Genomic DNA, 25,382 nt, shown 5'->3' with positions numbered 1-25,382 from the left:
CTGGATTTCAAGCTTATGTCTCCAGTATGGTCTGGGTCGTGACCTGTCACTTGAGTGTGGGTCTGCAGACACAGCTGTGTCACCCGAGCAGCAGCAAGACTTATTTAGATAAGTGGATTATCTTGGGGAGCTCCTGACGCCTGTGCTTCCTGACGGTGTCGCGTCTCCTGTGAGCACAAGCATCTTCATCTGATTTATGTGTTCTCCTTTCACAGGCATCTACACTGGAGCCTGAAGTCATTGAATTTCCACTACAAGCTCGATGATCTTTACCACTCCATTCAGCATGCCTTCCTGCCTCCAATCACCATCCAGCTGAATTTCAAAGGTTAGCTCAGTGGGGAAGCGGCTACCTAACTGACTGCTCGGTACAGCAGTGTCTAGAGGGGGCTCCTCGTCACAAAACTACAAGCAATTAGGAGCAGGATTAGACTGCTTGTCCCCCGCATTCATTGTGTCCATGGCTGATCCACGTTGGCCTCAACTGCTCGTCTGTGCCAATTCCTCATCACCCACACGTTCTCCATCTTGCAAACATTCATCTATCTTCACATCTGTATCCTGCCTCACCAACCTCGGGGGAATTATAGAATCCCACAAATTCTCCTCCCTCTGTGCCTTAAGCATCTCAGTTTTAAATTATCAACTTATTACAGTCATAGACCAAAACAGCATGGAAATCTTGGACAATACAGCTCACTCCCTCCATGACACACTGGTCAACCGGAGGAGCACCTTCAGCAACAGACTGGTTCCACCAAGATGCAGCACAGAAAGGAGATCCTTTTTCCCCTGTGGCTTTCAAGCTGTACAACTCCTCCCTCTTCTGTTGTGGGATAGACTGGCTTCCCCTCCCCAATCATTGCACCTTCCCAATCCTGGAATTTCCACTCATCACTTTAATTTCATTTTACATGTAAGTTTTTGTGTTGTTATGACTGTTGGCAGACCAATTTCCCTCCTGGGATAAATAAAATTGTATTGTAAACTAGCCCTTTGGCCCAACATGTGTATGCTGATTAAGATGCAATTCTAGACTGGACCCATTAGTCTGTAATTCGCCCATATCCCTCTAAACCTTTCCTATCCACATATCTGGATGTACTTTGAAAGTTGTGATTGTATCCATTTCTATAGCTTCTCACAGCTGATTCCAGATACGGACTACCTTCTGAGTGAAAAGTTTACCCCTCAATTCCCTTTGAAATCTCCCCCCTCACACCTTAACCCTAGTTTTAGAATCCTCTACTCTGGGGAAAAGACTGTGAGCCTTCTCTTTGTCCATGGCCCTTATAGAACATAGAAAAGCACAATGCCTGAATGCCTTGGGCTCACAAATTACATACAGAACACGACGCCAAGATAAACTAATCTCCTCTGTCTGCATGTGATCTATATCCCTCCTTTCCCAGCATATCTATGTGCCTATCTAAAAATCTCTTAAACATATCTATTGTATCTGCTTCCACCTCTCCTGGCAGTGCACTCCAGGCACCCACAACTCTCTGTGTGGGAAAAAAAAAACCATTCTCCGCACATATCCTTTCAATTTTGCCTCTTTCACCTTAATGCTATGGCCTCTAGACTATGAGATTTCATTTCCCATTGAGGAAAAGATTCTGATATTCTACATTATCTATGCCTTTCATGATCTTATATACTTCTACTTGGTCTTCCTTCAACCTCATGTTCTTGTCTATTTTGTATCTAAATCCCCTTAAAACGTGACTCTCCCGCTGGTGAACACATCTCAGCATCTACCTGCCAAGCACCCTTAGGATCTTATAAGATCACCCCTCAGGCGTCTGAACCCCTAGGTTCACCGACCCAAACCGTCGCGGTGGGGCTGGTCCCTTGTCTCTGGCACTGGTTGATGAGGCAGGACTGCTGCTGCCCTGCTGACTGTTAACTTGTTCTCTCGCTCTTGTCCTGCCCTCAGATGGACTGCTCCTGTCCCAGAGTCGGCAGCGGATTGTGACCCTGGCCAAGCTCAGCAGCTCCCTGCAGGTGGGTGATGCCCTGTGCCCAGGTGAGTGAGGAGAACCTTGGACCTGTCGCCCACGGTAACCGCAGGCACCTGGCATTTCTCCCCACTCCTCGCGCGCAAAGGATGAACAGCTGCAGCACTTGCATTAAGCTTTCAACAGCACAAAGGCATCTCACAGGAGGGTGAACAAGTAACATTTATCCATGTGATACATTAGCACAGGTGGACAAGAGGTGGTGAGCAGGTTAATATTAAAATCTGTCAGTAACTTCCTCACCATCCCCCCCCCCCCCCATCTCTCATCACGCCTCTTTATACTGGCCATCTCTCCTCCACACTCAGCCCTGATGCACGATTGATTGATTAATTGAAAGATAATTAATTACTTCGGCCCACGGAGTCCACACCAACATCGATCACACGCTCGCACTAGCTCCATGTTCTCCCACTTTCTCATCCACTTTATTTATAGAGGCCAATTAACCGACCAACCTGCACGTCTTTGGGATGTGGGTGGCAACCCACATAATCACAGGGAGAATGCACAAACTCTACACAGTCAACACCCAAGGTCAGGATTGAACTCGGGTCTCTGGTGCTGTGAGGCAGCAGCTCCACCAGCTGCCTAAAGGATCTGGACCCAAAACGCTGACCATCCCTCTGCCTCCACAGATGCCGCCTGACCTGCTGAGTTCCTCCAGCAGTTTGCTTCTTGCTCCAGATCCCAGCACCTGAAGTCTATCCTATCTTTAGTTTTAAAGTCATTCTTAAAGTAAGCGAGAGAGAGGTGGAAAAAGCAAAGGGAGGGAATTCCAGAGCTTGGGGCCCAGGCAGTTAGAAGCACGCTGCCAGTGGACAGGTGATTAAAGTTGTGCTGGGCAGAGACTTGAAGGTTTGGAGGGCTGGTGACAGTCATCTTGATGGAGCCTTTGGGGTTCGGTTCCTGAGGGATACTGACTTTGTCGACCAAGCTGATTTCCCATCTCGTTTATCTCACTTGTGGTTGACACACCCTGACTGGGGTCGGGAAGAACAATCCAATGTACACCTCAGGCCTGTGCTGGCTGCTTCAATCTTGCCCAGACCCTCTCTGCTTCAGTCAGGAAGCCAACCTGTACACCAAGGCCAAGCTGGCAACCATTCTGTCATTCTGTGTCGGGCTCCTGGCTGGGTGATCCAGGAAGATGGTTCACACTGGACGGGTGGTTTGTCAGTGATGGGCTGAAAATCGCTCTTGTTTTCTGCTCTTCAGATCACGGGCATTGACATCTCTGCATCCGTCATCATCCACACGTGCATCGTTCACTATCGCCACTCAGAGTTTTCACACTGGCATGCCTTGCTGCCGAGCAGCTCCGCAGAGCCAAAAGCTGCAAGAGAAAGGTTTGTATCAACCTGCACATCTTTGTTGATCAGTGAGAGCCTCACTCCTCTGCCTCATTGCCTTGTGTCACTGACTGTATCTCCACTGGGTGTTAATCCAGCTCCCTCACATTGTCCCTCAATAACCCCTCTCCCTCAATAACCCCTCTCCCTCAATAACCCCTCTCCCTCAATAACCCCTCTCCCTCAATAACCCCTCTCCCTCAATAACCCCTCTCCCTCAATAACCCCTCTCCCTCAATAACCCCTCTCCCTCAATAACCCCTCTTCCCTCAATAACCCCTCTTCCCCAGCACCTGGTGTCCTGACCATCCCCACTGATGTTAATCCAGCGCCTCACACCATCCCTCAGTAACCCCGTCTCCCTCAGCACCCTGTGTCACCACCTTCATCCACACTGGTGTTAATCAGCTCCCTCACACTTTGGCTTGGTAACCCCTCTTTCACCAGTACCCTGTGTCTCTGACTGTATCTCCACTGGTATTAACCAGCTCCCTCATGTTGTCAGGTTGACTACACCTGTGCCGACCCAGTTTGGTGACCCCTGATGTAGGTGATGCCGCAGAGCCTCTCTTTCACACTCTTTCTATTCTGTCTTTAACCAGGTCCTTACCTCAGCTCAAGGTCCCCATCATCCTCAACTGTTCACTGACCAACGTGAGCGGCTCCCTCCAGTTCTTCGAGACACCCACCTTCGCACTGGGTCTCGGCTCCGTAACTGCAGGTAAGATCAACGCTTAACGCATAAGTTTACTTCAACCCGCTGCAGCATCTATTAACCTCCTCCACCCTAACCTCGCTCTTACCACCCTTCCCAGTCCCACCTCTCACCTTTCAAGAAGGAGATATTTGCACCTCAGTAATTCTCTGAATAGGCGGCTCTCCTTGGTGTGCTCCTGTGTGTACAGGAGGGGACGTGAGATTTAAAAGAGTACTATTTAAATAGCATTAAAGGCTTTTAGAGGCACATGGATATGCAGGGAATGGAGCGATATGAATCACTTGCAGGCAGAGGAAATGAGTTACCTAGGTATCATGTTCAGCACAGACATTGTGGGCCCATGGGCCTGGCCCTTGCTGTACTGTTTACATTCTATTTACTCAGCTTCCCTTTGACCATCCATTGAGTCCTTGTTGTGATATAAGTTTTTGAAGAGCAGCTGCCTACATGTATTGATTCACAAGCTGTATCAGTCATCCATCTGCAATACGAGCTCAGCATGCTTGTTTTTGCCTTTCTCTCTCTGAGTAGAGGACATGTCCAACCTGACCTGCCGGGATTGTCCTCCTGCTCTGCACTTTGCAACTCCCACATTCTTTAGTTGAGGTTCTATTGTCTGAAGAAGTGTCCCAACCCGAAACGGTTGTCCATTCTCTCCACAGATGCAACCTGACTCGCTGAGTTACTCCAGCTCTTTGTGTTTTACTCATGATTCCAGCAGCTCCTTGTTTGGCCAAGGTTCTTCATCTGTGCTCTCGCCGTCTAACTGCTCCCATTCACTCATTGAGCAGATAACCTTGTTTATCCCCATGGTCGCCCCAGGTTCCACCCGATCAGCAACATCCCACTCCCCCACATTTCCTGCAGCTGAACATGCTCCTTCTCTCCCCTTCCCACTTCTGACAAACAATCTTCAACCTAGAACGTTGAGCTTTATTTCTCCATCCACCGATGTGGCCTGACCGGATGAGTATTTCCTACCTGTTCTATTTTGGGTTTGGATTTACTGCACCTGCAGTTTTTATTTGTTACGAGTCCAAACCTGTTTTCTCATGATTACACTCACCACCCGGTGATATTTACATAGGGAGCTCCTGCTATTAATGAGCAACAATGATCCAGAATAGAAAACTCAGCAAAGGGAGTGGCACACATGTTGCTAACACGTGACTTCATCCTTACCCGTTCATTTACAATCTGTCACACTCCCCATCTCCCTTCCCCTTCCCCCTGACTAGTAGTCTTCTGTGCCTCCGTGATTCAAGTGCCCATCTGGACGCTTCTTCAATGGTGTCATCATACTTCCACCATAGTTGGATAATGATTTCCAGGTACTCACAACTCTCTGGGTGAAAAAGATCCCCCTCTGATCCTCTCTAAATCTCTTCACCCTGCACCCAAACGTATGTCCTTAAATTGAGTCTGAAGAAGGTTCACAGCCCAAATGTCGCCTTCCATTCCCTCCACAGATGCTGCCTGACCCGCTGGGTTTTACTCAAGATTCCGGCATGTGCATTTCCTTGTGTCTCCTCAGATTGTATCTGCCTCTGTTATGAGGACGTTTCCTGCAGTCAACCCTATCTAGTTTGTAGAGATTAGTATACAAACTTAAAGCACACGGCATTGGGGGTTCAGTATTGATGTGGATAGAGAACTGGCTGGCAAACAGGAAGCAAAGAGTAGGAGTAAATGGGTCCTTTTCACAATGGCAGGCAGTGACTAGTGGGGTATCGCAAGGCTCAGTGCTGGGACCCCAGCTATTTACAATATATATTAATGATCTGGATGAGGGAATTGAGGGCAATATCTCCAAGTTTGCGGATGACACTAAGCTGGGGGGCAGTATTAGCTGTGAGGAGGATGCTAGGAGACTGCAAGGTGACTTGGATAGGCTGGGTGAGTGGGCAAATGTTTGGCAGATGCAGTATAATGTGGATAAATGTGAGGTTATCTATTTTGGTGGCAAAAACAGGAAAGCAGACTATTATCTAAATGGTGGCCGACTAGGAAAAGGGGAGATGCAGCGAGACCTGGGTGTCATGGTACACCAGTCATTGAAAGTAGGCATGCAGGTGCAGCAGGCAGTGAAGAAAGCAAATGGTATGTTAGATTTCATAGCAAAAGGATTTGAGTATAGGAGCAGGGAGGTTCTACTGCAGTTGTACAGGGTTTTGGTGAGACCACACCTGGAGTATTGCGTACAGTTTTGGTCTCCAAATCTGAGGAAGGACATTATTGCCATAGAGGGAGTGCAGAGAAGGTTCACCAGACTGATTCCTGGGATGTCAGGACTGTCTTATGAAGAAAGACTGGATTGACTTGGTTTATACTCTCTAGAATTTAGGAGATTGAGAGGGGATCTTATAGAAACTTACAAAATTCTTAAGGGGTTGGACAGGCTAGATGCAGGAAGATTGTTCCCGATGTTGGGGAAGTCCAGGACAAGGGGTCACAGCTTAAGGATAAGGGGGAAATCCTTTAAAGAGATGAGAAAAACTTTTTTTCACACAGAGAGTGGTGAATCTCTGGAACTCTCTGCCACAGAGGTTAGTTGAGGCCAGTTTATTGGCTATATTTAAGAGGGAGTTAGATGTGGCCCTTGTGGCTAAGGGGATCAGAGGGTATGGAGAGAAGGCAGGTACGGGATACTGAGTTGGATGATCAGCCATGATCATATTGAATGGCGGTGCAGGCTCGAAGGGCTGAATGGCCTACTCCTGCACCTAATTTCTATGTTTCTATGTTTCTAGTTTGGTTTAGAGAAACAGCATGGAAACAAGCACTTCAGCCCAATGAATCCACGCCGACCATTGTTCACCCATTCACACCAATTCTCTGTTATCCCATATTCTCATACACTCCCGACCCACGCAGATACAGAGAGGACATGCAAACTCCACACGGACAGCATCCAAGGACATATCAAACCCAGGTCTCTGGTGCTGTGAAGCTGCAGCTCTACCATCTGCGCCATTGTGCCACCCACTACACCTATACTAAATTATATACCACCTACAATTTTATATGTCTCAATCCAATGTTAACCTCTTCTGCTCCAGAAAAAACAGACCCAGCCTCTCCAATGCGTCCTCAGAACCACTGCTCCATCCCAGAGACAATGACACAATTGTCCTTATAACAGACAGGAATGCAACTATCACCTTATATTAGTAGGTGTTAAAATCACAGAGATCTTTGATAGAATAAATAGTTTTGCACAATGGAGAGAGGTTTGAAAAAAGTAGTGATGACGAGTGGTGGTGAAGGGGTGCACTGACTGAGAGGCCGGTGAAAGCAGAATCGACAGGAACGTGGGGGAAAAAGATCAGAAAACAATTAACTGCGGGTGCTGCAAATGTGAAATGAAACCAGAAAATGCTGCTGCTGTTTGACAGCAGGATGATTTATAGTACCAGAAATATGAACTCTGTTTCCCTCTCCACAGGGCTGCTGGCCGATATGTGTTTCTGGAATTTATGTTTATACCTTCAAAAGGAAGCTATGGGAAGAGTGCAGGGAAGTGGTGAGAGCTGTTTCATAGAGCTGGCATAGTGGCATCGGGTCGAATGGGTCACTGTGCACAGCTTTGATTAGTTTAGAGACACAGCGTGGAAAAAGGCCCTTCAGTCCACTGAGTCCATGCAGACCATCGATCAGCTGTTCACACTGCTTCTATGATATCCCATTTTCTCATCCGCTCCCTGCACACTAAGGGCAATTTACAGAGGCCAATTAACTTACAACTTGCGTGTCTTTGGGATGTGGGTGGAAACTGGAGCACCTGGAGGAAAATCATGTCATAGGGAGAACGTGCAAACCCCACAAAGACAGAACCCGAGGTTAGGATAGAACCCGGGTCTCTGGCGCCGTGAGGCAGCAGCTCTCCCAACTTGTACAGAGTGCCAGACAGGAGCAGCGTGAAGGTCCAGGGCACACTCTGTGGAAGTGAGTGGATTTTCTGTATCATTAGCCACACAGTGGGACCTCTCTGTGTCCACAGACACCCAGCACCTGAAGGCCCGCAGTTCGCATTGGCGTGGTAACCTGGCAGTGAGGAACCTTTGGTGGCGAGCGGGTGATGGGTCACAGGTACTGAGAGCCCCACCTCCAGCCAAGACGCACGTGTGGGGAGATGTTCTGGTGGTGGAGACGTTCAATATGCAGGTAAGAGGGGTGAGGTGGCATCACACTGTGGATGGAGGGTGGGTAACTGGGCCTGTCATGAGGCATGTCCCACTGTGCGGCTGAAGTCTGGTGTGTTGTGTGATTGGGGAACTCTGGGATCTCATCTCCATTTGACTGGTGCCTGACCGGACGAGTCCCACTGTGACGGACGCAGGGAAATGTGTGCTTTGGAGATTGTCGGTGTCGAGCCCACTGTGACTGCAGTGGGACCAGTGTCCTGTGTGAGTACCACTGGTTGCCGCGTGTGGGAGGGTGCACCCGGCCTCTCACTCTCCCGTCTCTGCCTCCAGGGGAGTTACAGTCAAACCAAGTCTCTCATGGGCGATCACGCCAAGAATCTGCACCTGGACAGCATGGTGAGCGAGCTGCAGCTGGAGGTCTCGGAGACGGCCGTGGAGTGTCTGTCCAAGGTGCTGGCCCTGATGCAGGGAGGTGAGCAGAAACCTTTGGCAGAGAGCCCAGACAACGGGGAATATACTACTGCAGATTTGGACTTCAACAGTAGACAAAAGGTCCAATTCTCGAAAGTGGACGTTAAACTGGAACATATCACCCTCTTCTTTCTCTCCAGTACAGTAGGTGAGTGGCAGGTGATCCCTGTACCTTTCCATTGCATTTACGTTTGAATCCCGAGCACATAGACCTCGGCAATCTATATCTTTACTGTAGTTACCTGCTTTTGTTCAGATCCTTTCAATATGCAGCAGAACTCTGCAGCAAATGGACAGGCAACATTTTTGATCAGGAGAGTCCGAAGAAGGGTCCTGACCCAAAACATTGTCTGTCCAGATGCTGTGGGTGGATGCCAACACCATCCCAGGCAGCACATTCTAGCACCGACCACTCTCTAGGCCTGACCTCTCACTTGTCCCGCACATCTCCTTTAAACATTGCCGTTCTCACCATAAAGCTACCGCCCATAGTCTTTAAACTTTAGGGATATAGAGGGGAAACAGGCCGTTTGGCCCACTGAGTCCAATGTCAAAATGCACCAATATTCCTCAGCTGATTCTCCCACCCCATAGTCGAACAGCGTGGGAACAGGCCATTCTGCCCACCATAGCCATACTGACCATGGCACCCATCTGTAACAATCCCATTTTCCAGAACTTGGAATTTTTGGAATTTACATATCACAATCATGTCTCCTCTTAATCGTCTCTCCAGGGAGAACAGACCCAGCCTCTCCAGTCTTTAGATTTAGGTTTAGGTTTATTATTGTCCCCATGTACCAAGGTACAGTGAAAAGCTTTTGTTTGCCCATAAAATTTGAAATGACTACACATGAATACAATCAAGCCAAACTTAAATACAGCAGCTGAAACAAAGTTGTCTCCCCCCATTTGAGACCCTCGGACTATCTTCATTCGGACTTTACTGGACTTCATCTTTCACTAAAAGTTATTCATGTTATTCCCTTTATCATGTATCTGAACATTGTGGACGGCTCGATTGTAATCATGTATTGACTTTCCGCTGATTGGTTAGCACCCGGAAAAGCTTTTCACTGTACCTCGATACACGTGACAATAAACTGAACTCAACTCGTACCTGAAACACCCCATCCCCGACATCTCCTCGGCACTCTCCCCAGTGCTGTCACATCCCCAGTCAGCGTCCGATCACCGCATCCAGAGTTGTGGATAATTGGGTGCAGCGGGCAGCAGCAGATACTCATCCTCCTCTCCCTGGCCTGAAAACCCGCGCTGCTGCTAACCTTCCCTCCTCGGGGGTCTGTACAATCCCAGCAAGGAGCGGGGCTAAAGCTGACCAGAGGCTCTCCGAGAGCAGTGGGTGAAGATCAGGGAGAGAGCTGGTAATGGACGGATAACCTGTAGAGACTTCTCTCTTTGTTGTGTAGGTGCCAGCATTGTACAGATGAAATCCTTGTCCATTAACAACAACACGGACAGCTTAATCAGCGAGGTGGAGAATTTGTCCTTGGTAGTGGAGAAGGACATAAAGAGCAGCATACGGCTTCTGTCCAATGTGGAACCTATCTCCAAGCAACTCCTCTCTGTGTCCCAGTTCACTGCAGCGTTCTTCATGCATGGCTGGTCCTTCGAGGTGAGAGTTCATCAGATGTGAGTGTGCATCAACTTCTAATCAATGCTTGGCAAACAAGATCAACTCCTTACGGTCAGGTTCCTCGAGTGAGCTGACAACGAATGGCCAGGCAGACAGAATGGGGAGGAAAAGATTGATCTCAAATCTCTTTTTTTGTTTGCACAGAAACTTGTCCTTTGACCCCACTTGTCCATGCTGACCATCAATCACCTATTCACACTAGTTCCCACTTTTGCAGCCACTCCCTACACAGTAGACAATTGATAGAGGCAAATTAACTTACAAACCCGCTCATATTTTGGGATGTGAGAGGAAACGAGCACCCGGATAAAACATATGCGGTCATAGGAGAACGTGCAAACTCCACACAGTCTCCAAGGTCAAGGCCAAACACGGGTCTACAAGTTGTGCTTCCGTGGTGCTATATTTACCTTTCAGCGAGGGAGTTTTTATAGCTAGTTTACTGTTGCCAAGAAATCCAGTTGTGCAATGTTTTGGGGATTATGCAATTGAAAATGTAGATGGTTTTCAGGCAGAGTCTTATTTCTTCAGCTATTGCTCAATTGATTACTTTTGCTGTTATCTCTGGGCCCAACAGTGAACAGCGAGTGGGGATGCTGCCCCATAATGACAGACCTCGGCTCATTGTGGACCACAGGTGCTATCTGTGTGGAGTTTGTACGCTCTTCCTGTGACTGCTGGGTTTCTCCCGGATGCTCCTGTTCCTACCACATCCCAAAGTTGGTTAATTGCCTGCTGGTGTGGGTGGGGGAATGGGAGGGAAGTTGATAGGTATGTAAAAGTGTTTGTGTTCGGGTAATAAGTGGGATGGCATAGACATGGTGGATCGAGCAGCCTCCTAAGGAAGTGATTTTATAAAAGTAATAGTTGATTATGACTTCTTGCCTATTTTGGGTCATGATTCACTCTTGCGCTCCTGAACCGATTCAATATGTTGGCTCTGGTCTCCCTCACGCCCAGGTCTCCTCCACCCCTACTCTCCCCCCTCTGGCCCCCACGTTCCATTCTCTTCCCCCTCAACCCTAGCTGACCCTCAGTGCCTGCACAGTGCTTCCCTTGGCCCTACCTGGCCATCAGAACTAGCCGATTCCCCACCCTGCTGATGATCAGAGTCTGCAATGTGCTCCCACCTAACTCCCCCCACCAGCAGAACTCTCTTGTTCACCCTTTCCCCACCTACCAACCCCTGCCTGTCCTGTGGCCTTCAACCAGCCCTAATGAGCCTGGCCTCGGACTGAATTAACCACCATGTCTGATGGGCCAGAGGACCAGCTGGAGTTTACATTGGTGGGGGGTTTAGACCCCAAATGGACTTAACCTTGCTATCACTCCCCTTTAAAGAACCATCCCCAACAGCTAGAATTTCCAGGCCAACTTTGCTTTAAGGAGTAACATCAACTCCTTAGGTGGCTTTGATCCTCCCTATCTCTCTAACCTCCAGGCAGCATTGAGTAAGCATTCAAAAAAGGAAGTAAATTGTGTGTCTGTGTGTCACCTTTCAGAGAGGCGAGATTGGATCAGTTGTGGCGTGGCATGTTCCCACGAAACAGTGATGAAGTGTTAATGTTTGTGTTTCAATGCAGCCGAGTGAACTCCCATCGTGGTCTCATGTGATGGATTTCAAATAGTGTGCTTCCATGCACCAATGCTCATCCACGTGTGTTGCTTCATTGTTACTGCCCCCAACAAGGGCACACCTTTCACGATACCCCGACAAGAGTGCAGTGCTTCCTCAGTACTCCCTCAGCACCGCCCCTAGAACAGTGCGGTGCTCCCTCACTGCTCCTCCCACGGTGCGGCGCTTCCTCACCGCCCCTCCCACAGACGTGCTGCTAACTCTCCTCTTTCTCCCACAGCTGAGCTCGATCCAGGACGTCAGCGTGCATTGGGACCCTCCCAGACACATGCTGCTGAACCACCACCTGCAAGAGGCGGCCTTCCTCCAGCGCAGCCTGCGTGCCAGCCTGCCGCAGGGCCGGCCGGCGGGGAGCGGTGGCGGCAAGGTCAGAAAGCTCCTCCATCTGGCGCTGGAGCTGAAGAACCTGGCGGTGATGGCAAGCCTGGGCCCAGAGCACCAGGTGCAGCTGCGGGCAGAGAACCTGGTGGGCACGAGCAGGAGCCTGCAGGCCTCCCAGGTGGTGCTCAGCTTCGACGGGCACGACATCTTCTTGGCCAAGGAGGCCGACGTGCGGGGAGGGGATGCGGGCGAGCGGGAGGCCCAACCGGGGGCCAAGAACCGGCTGTGGACCCTCCAGCTGTCTAGCCTGGCCGTAGAGTTCCCCTTCCGCTACGAATTCTCCAGCGCCTTTGACCGCTGTGTGACGGTGGTCAAGTGGCTGAAGACCTTGCACGGGTCGGGCGCCGGGGTCGAGGGTTCAGAGGGGCCGCTGCCCCCTGACCTGTCGCTGCGGGTTGGCCATTTCTCCATGGTGCTGCTGGACAACGTGTTCGAGGTGAAGCTGCGGGACGACTATGAGCTGATGAAGGACGAGAGCAAGGAGAGTGCAAAGCGGCACAAGCTGCTGGACGCCCGGGTGACCGCTCTGCGCAAGCAGCACGGCGAGCTACTGCCCGCCCGCAAGATCGAGGAGCTGTACGCCGCCCTGGAGCAGACCAACATCAACATGTACGTGCAGCGCTCACAGCGCCTCTACGCCAACACGCCCATGCGCAAGGCCCTGCTGACCTGGGCCGTCAGCGAGCTGGAGATCGGCGCCGCCGCAGATCCCTCTGCCCACGGGCACGGCCCGCTGCAGGAGGAGATGCGGAGGCTGGACAGCGTCAGCCCCTTCCCCCTGGACGGCCTGAGGCTGCTCATCCAGTGGTGCCGGCGCGTGACCTTCAAAGCCAAGGCCTTTCTCGGTGAGTCTGAGCTGCGGGCAGCATAGGAGATCATCGTCCCATCCCCAGGGTCCCCTTCCCTCCCCTCTCATACCCCGAGCACCCTCATCCCATCTCCTCCCTTTCCCATACTCTCATCTCCACCCTCCCCCTTTCCATCTTCTCTCCCACCTCCACCCCCTATCTCCTCTCTCAGACCACCTTTTGTCTTCCCTCCCTCCCACCCCTCATCCCTATCCTCCTGGCCCTCCTCTCCTGGCCCCTCCTCTCGCTCCTTTCTTTACTGTCCTCTTTCCTGACCCTTCCCCATTCCCTCTTCCTACTCCCTGCCTCCCACTGCTGAATCCCAGCTCACACAGTGTCTCTCAGTTTCTCACCACCTCCTCCTCCTCCTCTCCATCCCTCTCTCGCTTTACCTGCGATACTGCCCTTTCAGAGGTGCAGAGGTCCAACTCTGTTAGCGGGTGGGTTCAGAGCCTATGCCACAAACAACTGAAGGCAGGACAGCCAGCGCTGTGACTGTAAATTTAGAGACAAGAATAAGCAAGTTCGGTATTCCGACTGCGCATGCCCAGGTCATAGGTCACTAGCTATAAAACAGTCTTGACAACGGTGGTGCTGCATTATGTGCAGGCTTGCGTTTCATCCGTAGTCAGGGTCGGGGTTGGCTCTCCGTTCATGCGGGTGCTGTTGAGTTGCTGTTGGGCCGTCCCCTCCCCGGTGTCCCGTCCCTGTCCGGAGGTGTCCCGAGTTCAAGTTCAAGTGAGTTTATTGTCATGTGTCCCTGTATAGGACAATGAAATTCTTGCTTTGCTTAAGCACACAGAAAATAGTAGGCATTTACTACGAAACAGATAAATGTGTCCATATACCATGATATAAATATATACACACATGAATAAATAAACTGGTAAAGTGCAAATCACACTTTATATATCAGAGTTGGCCCTGGGCTTGCAGCCGGCACTGCAACCACCGGGTTGGCTGGCAGCCCTCCACCCCCCTCCCCTCCCCTCAGTCCGACACCGAGATCCTGCTGAAGATGGGCAGCCGCCGTCCCTTCCCGACGACTCGGAGCCGCTGCTACTGGAGTCGTCCTGGTCGGAAAGAAAGTCTGCAGACAGGCTCCTGCCGGCCATGGTGCAGGCCGGGCGCCCGCTGGAGCTGCAGGTATTGTTGGTGATGGTAGTGCTGGTGGCAGCAGCAACCTCCTCCCCCTCGCTCAGTCCCAATCCCAGAGTCCAGGCCAGCTCCAACTCCAGGTCGGGGCTGAAGGTCTCCCGCAGCGCGGCCCAGTCTAGTGCCGGACCAGAGGATTTTGAGCCCAGGCTGGCGCTCTGGCGCACGCTACGCCAGGGCCCGCGCTCCTCCTCGATGTTGTGGATGAAGTGGCTTGGGTAGCGTAGGGGCAGAAGCCGATGGTGTGCAAAGTACGTCTTGTACATGGTGTAGCGGCTGTAGCTGTGGGCGAACTGGCACTTGTCGCCGTATCGGGTTCCTCTGGAGTTGGAGCGGGGTTGGGCTGGTGTTGGCGCTGGCTGTGGGTCTGGGACCGCTGGTATTGTCGGGTCCGGGCTGTCGGTTGGCCCGGCGGGAGAGGCGGAGGTGAGCTGGGGTTGTCGCTTCTCCGCACTGGGCCTGGGGGCTGGTGTCCTGTTGGTCCGGACGTCTCGAGTGGGGTGGGGGGGAGGGTAGGTTACCGGGGACAGTCCAGTGGCGGTTCGGCAGCACTTGCGGGTCTCCCCACCCGCCCCCCCCCCCTCCCCCTGTGAATTGGTAGTAGTATTAGTTTATTAGCATCATGTGTGCCGAGAGACATTGAAACGCTGTTGTTTGTATGTTATCCATTCAATTCAGATCATACACTAGTACAGTCACGCCATGCACAAGTACAACAGGCAGTGCGAAGAGAACTGAGTACTAGAATATAATTTTGCAGCAGTGCAGGATTATGGCTAAATTAAATCATAAACGTTTAGTTTAGTTTAAAGATACAGGGTTAATACAGGCTCTTCGGCCCACTGCGTCCGCGCCGACCAGCGATCACCCCGTACATGAGCACTAGGGACAGTTTACAATTTTTACCACTCCAATTAGCCTACAAACCTGTACATCTTTGGAGTGTTGGAGGAAACTGGAGCACCCAGCGAAAACCCATGCAGATCACGAGGAGAATGTACAAACTCCGTACAGACAGCACCCGTAGTCGGGATCGAACGCAGGCCTCTGGCGCTGTGAGGCAGCAACTCTACTGTTGCGCCACCGTGCCGCTCATTGTCAGTGATGAGTGGACACTGAAACGGTGACCGTGATCGAGAAGCTTGTGGGCTGCTAACCTGGTGTTTGTCTCCACAGTTCGAATCCGTGACTATCCCCGGTACCTGTTTGAGATACGGGACTGGAAGCTTTCGGGGAAACTGATTGGGGCGGAGGAGGACGGGCGCCCCCGTCCCCGGCGCAAGGTGCAGCTGCCCCTGGGGGCTCCCTGGGGGGACGTGGTCATCGAGAGGAACATACCCCCTTTGAAATGGTACCACGACTTTGAGAGTAAGTACTGGCGCGCGTCTCCTCGCATGGGGCCCTTGTGCATCAGGACAACAGGCTCCTGACTGTCTCCCTCTGCCTCTCCCAGGCCAGATCTCCCTCTTCACCATCGTGTGGGGTCCATGCTGGGACCCAGCCTGGACACTGATCGGGCAGGCCATCGATCTCCTCACCAAGCCCACCATTGATCCCAGCCCCCCTCTCACCTGGTGGGACAAGAGCCGGCTGCTCTTCCACGGGAGCTGGAAGATGGACATCGAGCAGGCCAACCTACATCAGCTCGCCACTGAGGTACGGGGAGAGAGTGGCGGGGGAGAAGCATGGGGGGAGGGACGAGGGGGAGAGGCAGGGAGTCTGGTTTGGGTAGAGAGGGATGTGGAGAGGGGGGACGTACACGGGGATAGGAGAGGGACGAGGAGCAAATGATGGGGGAGGGGTGGGGCACGGAGAGATGGAGGAGGGGAGGAGCACGTGAGGGAGGGACATGAGGTGAGGGGGAGATGGGGAGGGGCACGGAGTGGGATGAGAACAGAGACAGGAGACGAGAGAGGGATGAAGGTGAGGAGAGGGACGAGGGGGAGATGGAGCGGGAGGAGGGGTGGGAGGTAGAGGAGAGAAAGATGGGTAGACAGGAGAGAGGGACGAAGGTGAGAACTAGAGGGGCGCGGGGGAAGTGGATGATGGTTGAGCAGAGAGGAGGGAGGGACAAGGGAGGGTGAGAAAAGAGAAGGGAGGGAGAACGGGTGAAGAGGGCTGGTCGAGGGAGAGGGCAGAGGGACGATAGGGAAGGGGGAGAAAGGATGGGCGTGAAGGTGGTCGTTGGGGGAAGGGATAAAGGGTGGTGGGGAGGAGAGGCAAGGCCAAGGGATGGAGGTGGGAGACGAGGGCAGGGAATTGTAGTGTGGATGGTGTGAACAGGAGCAGGCAGAGGGAGGAAGATGTTGGTGGGAAGTGAGATGGAGATTGTGCGGTTAGTGGCGGTGGGGAGCATGTTTCAGTCGTTTTGGTGAGTTTGGAGAGTGCAGGGACAGGCTGGGAGGCGACTCCTGTGAATACCCTTGTAGTTTGCTGGTTACGTGCTATCGGCCCACAGGACCCCTACAACACCACGGAGAACATGCACTGGGAGTGGAGCAAGTTACATTTCAAATGGAAGAACTGTGAATTCAGCTTCGAAGGAGACCTGGATGTCAATGTGCGAACAGCATCAAAGTATGTCTCCCCCCCCCCCCCCCCCCCCCACCCCACCCCAACCAGCTCCCCCCAACGGAAGCGACAGTGAGGAGAGTCACACTGTGGGAGGGGCGGTGAGGGGGCGCCGCACTGTGGGGAGGGGCGGTGAGGGGGCGCCGCACTGTGGGAGGGGCGGTGAGGGGGCGCCACACTGTGGGGGGGGCGGTGAGGGAGCGCCGCGCTATTCAAGGGCGTTACTAAGGAAATGAGAGCATGTATGATGTGTGGATTTTTTGGAGTTTACGCTGCTTTGGCTCTGGACATCGGTTAGCCGTGTGTGAAGACACTGTGCCTTCACTGTGACATGGTGCTGGGGTGACGGGTTACTTAGTGATCACTCCGTCCTTCACCTCCCCAGGTACGACGACTGCTGTTTCCTTCACCTGCCTAACCTGCGCCTCACCATCGGCCTGCAGTGGGTCTCCCTTGGGAACCCCTTCGACCACCACAGCGTGGCACTGTGCGCCCCGCACGGCTTGGAAGCCTTGCCGGAGGGAGAGGTGCACGATTCCTATAAACTCTTTCGATCCCTGAATCTCAACCTGTCGGTGATGATGAACCTGGATGCGGCAGGAAAAGGTGAGTGTGATTGCAGGAACCATCCGTGTTTACACTGAGCTGGCGGCACACAGCTCACGCACACTCGCACTGTTCTCAGGCATTGATGTGTGTGTGTGTGTGAGTCGAGAGTGTGAGACTGAGTCTGTCCAAGGATTGCTCACATTTTCTCTTTTGTTTATACTGTGAGAACATAAGAAGCATTCAGCCCCTCACGTCTGCTCTGCCTTGTATTAGATCATGGCTGATCAATTATTGGCTCCAGCTCCATTCTCCTACCTGTTCTCTTAACTCCTAACTTCCCCCGGCTCTTCCCAGAGCTGGATTCACAACCCTGTGAAAGACATTCCTCCTCATCATTTTAAATGAGGAACCTGTGTGCCATGAGTGAGTGTGAGCTGGGAGGGTACGTTTACACCGTACTGTGATTGTGTACAGGGATGGTGTGTTTCCACTGCACTGTGAGCGTGTACCAGAAAGATGTGTGTTTACACCATAGGGTGAGTGAGTGTGTATTGTGCGGGTGTGTGTGGATACCACACTGTGAGCGTGTACCAGAAGGACGTGTGATTACACCATAGAGTGAGTAAGTGTGTACTGGGATGGTGTGTGTTTACACCGCACTGTAAGTGTGTACCAGAAGGGTGTGTGTTTACACCATACAGTGAGTGACTGCACTGGGAGGGTGTATTTACACTGTACAGTGAATGAGCGTGTACTGGTAGTGTGCATGTGTGTGCGTTGTTTTGCAGTCATGTTGTGAATGTTTGCCCACTGCTGTAAGGGGAGTTGTGCTGGTGGTCATGGGGATGTTGGGTCATGCTTTAGCCAGTAATGCCTTCTGTTCCCCTCGCAGGAAGGACAGAGTCGCGCATGCTGTTGTACAGCAGTACTCTGCGCTGGATGCAGAATTTCTGGGCAATGTGGACGACGGTCTCCAGACCCATCGGTCGGGGCAAACTCTTCCATAATCTGAAGCCAAGCAAGAAGAAGCTGAGCCAACATTACAAGCTGGTCTCCTTCAACCCTGTCTTCCCTCAGTTACAGGTAGAGTAACGCCTGCTGTCTCCCATTGCCCCAGCCTTAGTGCAGTGGCTATCTCCATCTCATTACTCTATTATGGGGCTGTCACTCTCAGGCAGCTTGACCTTTCAGACCGGTCATTCGTCGGCTATGATCTGCCTCTGACTGGACGTCTAAGAATGTTTCTGGGTGACCGAGATTCTCCCACCGTCTGATTTCCTACCGTCTCTGAAAACCTCTAGGAGTTTTCCAGTCCTTGGATCTCTCTAGTGTTTCTGTGTCTCTCAGGGAGTTTCAGGGAGTCCGTGGGAATATCCAGTATTGGCTCTCTCAGTGAATGCCCATCTCTCTGGGCGCATGCATGTGGTCGGCCAGGGTCTGGCTCCCTCAAGGTCCCCGCGGGGAAGAGGCCAGAACCGGGTGAACTGGGTGCCAGGTGGGGGTGCAGGTACCGGGAGGGTGGGGCCCGGGAGGGAGGGGGTTGCCCGGGTGCTGGCCGAGGGATCGGGTGTGCCCGCCGGTGGTGGGGGGGCGCGTGTGTGTTTTGTGAGATTTTTAGTGACGTGCCGTTGTCTGATCTCTGTAATCTGCCCTCTCAGGTTCATTACTGGGCATCGTTTGCCCAGCAGCGCGGCATCGAGCTCCAGTGCTCCCAAGGGTATGTCTTCACCCGAGGAACCCAGAGGTTCATTCCCCAGGGTAAGATAAGAATTGTGTTTCTACAGCGACCTACCTGCTTTACTGGCAATATTTCTAACCTCGCTATCTCACAGCGCCAGAAGCCCGGTTCCATCTGGAACTCGGTGCTCTCTCTGTGGAGTTTGCATGTTCTCCTCATGACTGAGTTTCTCCCGAGTGCTTCGGTTTCCACCCACTTCGCAAATACGTGTGGGTTGCAGGTTAAGTGGCCTCTACAAATCGCCTCTAATGTGTAGGGAGTGGGTGACCCCAGGAACCCACCATTGTCTGTGTAAAAAATAACTTGCCCCGCACATCTCCTTTAAACTTTGCCTCTCCACCTTAAACCTGTGCCCTCTACCCTGAAATTTCCACCCTGGAGAGAAAGGTTCTGATTCTCTACCTTATCCATGCCTCTTATAATTTTATACACATATCAGGTCTCCCCTCAACCTCTGGCAGTCCAGAGAAAACAATCCAAGTTTGTCCAACCTCTCTCTGTAGTTGACACCTTCTCATCCAGGCACCATACAGGCAAACCCATTCTGCACCTTATTCAAAGCTTCGTCCTTTCTGTGATGTACCGACCAGAACTGCACACAATACTCCAAATGTGGCCAAACCAAAGTCTGTGAGAGCTACAACGTGACTTCCATCCCCCTCCCCAAATATTCCCCCACAGCCACTGGGATTTGTCTGTCCGGGTGGATAGGGTAGGGGCGATTGTTTCTTTAGCCTTCCCACCCCCACCCCTCCCCGCGAAGTTGCCAGCACAGACTGAGAGAGGGGTCTTGCCCCAGCAGGGGGCTCGGTGCTGCGGCGGCCCATCTCCGAGTGGAACGTGACGGAGATGTGCAGCGAGCTGAACCTGGTCACCGTCTACCTGATGACGTCGGCCGCGGATGAGAGCACCGAGCAGAGGCTGGACGCACAGGTCACCAAGACCCACCTCCTCAGCCTGTCCTCACTCAGCTATCAGCGGCAGAGCGGTAGAGTGGAGGAGGTAACGTGGGCACGGGTCACCCTGCGACCGGACTGTGGGAGGGGGTAATGTGGGATGGGACAGCAGGGAGGGGACAACTGTGGGGGGGAGGACAGTGGGAAGGGGTAACATGGGGAGGTAGCAAATGTGGGGGGTAATGTGTGGAGGGGTCACCGTGGGGTGGGACAGCAGGGGTGGGGGGCAACTGGGAGGGATTGATCGACAGTGGGAGGAGCAATGTGGGGAGGGCGGAGGGGTAGCCATGACTGCATGTACTGGGAGTGCTTGTGCTGGAGTGCCTGTGCTGGAGTGCCTGTACTGGAGTGCTGTGGGTTGTACTGGGAATGCCTGTGCTGGGAGTGCCTGTGCTGGAGTGCTGTGGGTTGTACTGGGAGTGCCTGTGCTGGGAGTGCCTGTACTGGGAGTGCCTGTACTGGGAGTGCCTGTGCTGGAGTGCCTGTGCTGGAGTGCTGTGTGCTGTACTGGCAATGCCTGTGCCTGGACAATGACCTGTGGCGGATGATCTGGGGAGGAGCTGTGTGTGGTGGTGTGACGTGTTTCTGCCTGTTCAGGATGTATCGGTGAAGGAGGAGAGGAGCTACACACACAAGCTGTGCCTGGTTTACCTCCGAGCATCCTGGACCCCGACCAACCGCACTGTGGCTTTCGGCCTCTACGACGGCTACAAGAAGGCGGCCGTGCTGAAACGCAACCTGTCCACCGAGGCGCTGAAAGGGTTAAAGATCGACACCAACCTGCAGTCCAAGAAACCCAAGCGCCCACCCCCGCCACCCCCCACTGTCTCCACTCCAGAGGACAAGAAGACGGAGCTGAAAGCGCAGGAATCGGCAGGGAGCAGGGCGGCAGGGGGCCTGCGTGCAGCAGCAGCCAGGGGAGGTGAGAAGTTCTCCACTGGATAAAATCACCAGTGACCAGTCAGTGAGGGAAGGAGGTCTGTCCCTTTTAGCAAGGCTACACTGGTGTGGATGATAAGGGGTCTGTTTGGACAGAGATGACCCAGAGATATGAGCAACGGTGGCACATCAGATTGAGCCGCTGCCTCGCAGCACCGCGACCAGGGTTCGACCCAGACCTCCAGCGTTGTTTGTGTGTGGAGTATCCCGTGACCGCGGGAATTTCCTCCGAGTACTCCAGTTTCCCTCCTACGTCACAAAGGCGTGCGGGTTTATAGGTTAATCAGGCTCTTTAAATTGTCCCTGTAAAGCTGGTGAGTGGGAAGGTCTGGATAGGATGTGGGGAGAATACAGATGAGGATTAGTATGAATGGGTTAAAAAAAAACTTGCCCCTCCCACCTCTAAACCGTTTGTCCTCTCACCCTAAAGCTATTTCTCTATAAGTGTACCTTAACCGCGCACTCTCAGAGAGTCTTTGATTCTTGGGTGGGTGTAATCATGTTCTTTGGATCCAGTAAATGTCCCTTGACAAACCAGCAGATTTATTTGGCAATTATGTGGCCAGTCATGGGATCTTGCAGTGCACACTTCCTGCACCAGAGAAGTTTTTTCTGTTACTCTGAGTCCCGGTACTCACGGTGCCTCCTCTCCCTCCCTTATCCAGGTGCCTCCATGCTGCAGAGGCTGATTGAGGAGACGGACAAGTTTGTGGTTTTCACGGAGGAGGACTCCGGGGTGTGCGACCAGCTGTACGGGAGTGCCGCGTGTCAGACGGACGATGTGATCAACCGCAACTGGCTGATCGAGCTGGTCAACTCCCAGGTGTGGTTAACGCTGGAGGGAGAAATGTCAGTGCTGCAGACACAGAAAGCACCGCTTCCCCATCTTCCAGCTCCTCTCCGCCCTCCATTTCCCCGCCCCCTCCCCCCTCACTCACCTTGCTCTCTGGGGCCCCTCCTCCATCTGTGCTTCTCATTCACTTCTCATTGCCATCCGGCCCCTCTGTCGTGCATCCTTCGTGTTCGGCAACTCAGGCACCCAGGAACAAAGGAGATTACACAGAGTGATAGACACTGCCTGGTCCATCATAGGTACTGACCTCCCCAACATCGAAGGGATCTACAGTAGGTGCTGCCTCAATAAGGTAGCCAATGTCATCCAAGTCCCAGGCCTCGCTCTAATTTCACTGCTACCATCGGGAACTGTGTAATCTTCTTTGTTCCTTTAACTGCACAGGAGCCTGAAAACCGTGAACACCAGGTTCAAGAACAGCCTCTTCCCTGCAGCCATTAGGCTCTTGAACACTACACAACACTAACCTCTACCATGAACATCTCTGGACCGTCTTTGGTTGCACCAAGGACCGAGTTCTTTTGCACTAATATTGCGTTTATTAATGAATTAAATTTTCTTTTTTTTGTTTATTATACATTATTGTCTATTGTGTTTACAGGTCTGTTGACTATATATAAAAATGTCATTGTTCTGTGTTCGGTACATATGACAATTAAATACTCTTGACTCTCACACCTGTGGCCTCCGACCCCATTGTCTTTCATGCATTATGTCCTTTGAGCTCTCTCCTTACGCGTGCCTTGTGAACTCACGCCCTCTGTCCCCTCAGGTGATGTTGAGAGGTGCAGAGACGGAAGGCTGCGTGTTTGTGAGTGCCGCCAAGGCGCAGCTGCTGCAGTGCCTGCACCACCCAGCCTGGTACAACGACACGCTCAAGCAGAAGACCACATGGACCTGCCTGTTGGACGGCATGCAGTACTTTGCCACCATGGAAACCAACCCTGAGGAGAAGGAGGAGCGGCAGCTGTGGCTGGAGGTGAGTTCTGAGGTCCCTCTCGAGTCAGCATTACTCCCTGGTCCCCCCTCTCCCCACCGGTTCTTCCTGCTTCCCAATCCCGTGCACTCTCCCCACTCCACCTCTCCATTCTGAACAAGGGATCCGGACCTGAAACACCGCCTATCCATGTCCCTCCGAGATGCTGCCTGACCCGCTGGCTTCTTCCAGCACTTTGTGTTTTGGTCAAGATTCCATCTTCAGTTCCATGCCTCTCTGTTTTTTTTTTACCTGGGACCGTGTTCTTTCTCACCTACTCCATAACATTCTGGCAATGCGCTGTCGGAGGAGATGGTGGAATCGTATACAATGGAGACTCAGCGGGTCAGGCAGCATCTTTAGTAGGAATGGGCAGACAATGTTTCAGGTTGGGATCCTTCTTCAGATTGAAGAATATATCCAGATACAATTACTAGGTACAGTGGGGGGGGGGGGGGGGGGGAAGAGAGAGGGTGGCAGGGAGAGTGAGGGAGAGGTTGGGGAATGGGACAGAGAGATGGGAAGAGTGGGACAGAGAGAGGCAGGGGGAGTAGGAGAGGGAAAGAGAGGCGGGGAGTGGGACAGGAGGAGGGGAGATGGAAAAAATCTGTTTGAAATGTCCTTGGAATAAATCCAGCATTGATTGTCCAATCGCAATTGTCCCGCCCCAATGAAGGGACATAGTTTGATCACTAACATTTCCTCGTCAGATAGTGGCATTTAAGAGGCTTTTAGAGAAGTTCATGGATATGCAGCGAATGGAGGGACTGCAGGCAGAGATTAGTTTAACTTAACATGTTTGACATGGAGATATTTTGGGCCAATGGGCCTGTTTCTGTGCTGCGTTGTTCGATGTTTGATTTTTTATGCTCTAGGTCAAAAGCATCGAAGAGCATCGGAGCCGGAATCTGGACTCGGTGGCGGAGCTGATGGAGAGCGGGCAGGCCGTGGGAGGAATGGTCAGCACCACCACAGGTGAGAGGCAGTGACAAGGGCGACCAGTCACAGCGGGCGGGAACTCCAGCCCATACAGGGGACGGCTTGAGATGGGACAGTGTAGAGGGAACTTCACTCTTTTTTTCCTTCCAAGGACTTATTCAATAATTGCATATTACAGTGTACCAGAAGGTACAAAAACATTCAATAGTCACATTGCATTAGGCAATCATCATAATACAATAATGGCATCTTTATCTACAATGCACTCGACCCCCCCGTGGCGACCAGCGTTCACAGAAGGCCTCCAGAGTCCCCGTGGACAGTGCGTGTTCCCTCTCCAGGGACACGAGAGCACGGACATAGGCCCGGAAGAAGGGCAGGCAGCGGACTCTGGTGTGACCATTGACTACCCGCTGCCTGGACCTGCAAACGGCCATCTTGGCCAGGCCCAGGAGCAAACCGGCAGGGAGATCCCACCCTCACGATCGACCCTCCCCACTCCCTGCCTTGTGTCCAAATGGCAGAATCGTGGGACTAAAATGCAACCAGAACTTCAGATATTCGTACAGGGGCTGCAACCTCTCACACTCCATATACACGTAGAACACGGTCTCTTCCTCGCCGCAGAAGTTACAGGCAGCTGGTGAGTCCGTGAACCGACTTAAATATCTGTTACACACCACAGCTCTTTGCAACATTCTCCACCCCAGGTCCCCAATGTAAAGAGGGAGGACTCCCTTATAGAGAGACCTCCACTGAGGACCGCCCCCGCCGTCAGGTGATAATACGGACTGCCAGGACGTGTCCGGACGGAAGACGAGGGTGAGGAAGTGTAGAATGTGCAGGTGCAACCTGTACAGTAAAAGCCTCTCCGCATCACGGAACGGCACGCCGGGCATCTTGGAAAGGCGGCTCATGTTGTGTAGGGCCGGCTCCCTGGAAAGATTCCGGGGCCTGGTCCCAATGTGCAATTCCGACGGAGCGGAGGTAAGCTCGGTCGGAATCGTTCCAAGCACACGCCTCTCCTTGATACCCACCGTAACAGGGTGAGGACTGGCCACCCTTACAGCCACAACACCCCCCTCCCCCTGAGGAGCAGCACGCTGGCGGAAGGTGACTAGATTCCTAACATCATGGTAGAAGTTGGGCAGATCCCGTGTGGCGGGTCGACTGATGCTTGCCACCGGGAGCCGCGAACCCCCCTCTACGCAATGGTTCTGGCGGAAAAAATACGTAGTCAGAGCGTGCCATCTAGGAGGGTGCTCCGCTTACACTTACCTCCACAGGATCCTGAGACAGGGCCGCCACCTGGGTACGCACGCATACCAAGGACTGGCAGCCCTCCTCTAACGGGAGACTCTGGACCGCTGCAGAAACCCAGTGCTTATTATCTCCCCAGAAGAAACTCACTAACCTCTTCTGTATCGTGGTAGCAAAGATAGAGGGCGGGACTAGAGTAGCCAGCCGGTAACATAAC

General features: G+C 52.5%; 1 protein-coding gene and 1 long non-coding RNA gene across 7 annotated transcripts in view; one reads left to right on the top strand and one right to left on the bottom strand.

The window, feature by feature from the left end:
• The window catches only part of kiaa0100 (KIAA0100 ortholog), a 74,818-nt gene that overhangs the window by 31,987 nt on the left and 17,449 nt on the right, over positions 1-25,382 (top strand). For 4 of the 6 annotated variants that reach the window (XM_033045831.1, XM_033045833.1, XM_033045834.1 and 1 more), the window contains 19 exons: positions 216-328; positions 1,940-2,007; positions 3,240-3,370; positions 3,976-4,094; positions 8,092-8,255; positions 8,567-8,855; positions 10,138-10,343; positions 12,221-13,226; positions 15,561-15,752; positions 15,838-16,040; positions 16,843-16,961; positions 17,341-17,561; positions 18,397-18,587; positions 19,163-19,262; positions 20,042-20,244; positions 20,796-21,120; positions 21,803-21,960; positions 22,763-22,969; positions 23,842-23,941. In XM_033045831.1, coding sequence (XP_032901722.1) covers positions 216-328; positions 1,940-2,007; positions 3,240-3,370; positions 3,976-4,094; positions 8,092-8,255; positions 8,567-8,855; positions 10,138-10,343; positions 12,221-13,226; positions 15,561-15,752; positions 15,838-16,040; positions 16,843-16,961; positions 17,341-17,561; positions 18,397-18,587; positions 19,163-19,262; positions 20,042-20,244; positions 20,796-21,120; positions 21,803-21,960; positions 22,763-22,969; positions 23,842-23,941 — 4,115 coding nt within the window. The remainder of the gene's footprint in view (positions 1-215; positions 329-1,939; positions 2,008-3,239; positions 3,371-3,975; positions 4,095-8,091; positions 8,256-8,566; positions 8,856-10,137; positions 10,344-12,220; positions 13,227-15,560; positions 15,753-15,837; positions 16,041-16,842; positions 16,962-17,340; positions 17,562-18,396; positions 18,588-19,162; positions 19,263-20,041; positions 20,245-20,795; positions 21,121-21,802; positions 21,961-22,762; positions 22,970-23,841; positions 23,942-25,382) is intronic. The other 2 variants (XM_033045832.1, XM_033045836.1) reach the window with 1 other exon arrangement.
• On the bottom strand, positions 241-22,500 carry LOC116988855. The gene is made up of 3 exons (XR_004416080.1): positions 22,234-22,500; positions 17,620-17,624; positions 241-251 (listed from the first exon to the last, which is right to left on the bottom strand). It is a non-coding gene; the product is annotated as an uncharacterized LOC116988855 (long non-coding RNA).

This window comes from Amblyraja radiata, chromosome 28 (genome assembly GCF_010909765.2).
Source record: "Amblyraja radiata isolate CabotCenter1 chromosome 28, sAmbRad1.1.pri, whole genome shotgun sequence".
NCBI classification, from domain to species: domain Eukaryota; kingdom Metazoa; phylum Chordata; class Chondrichthyes; order Rajiformes; family Rajidae; genus Amblyraja; species Amblyraja radiata.
This window is presented reverse-complemented; position numbering and strand designations above follow the sequence as displayed.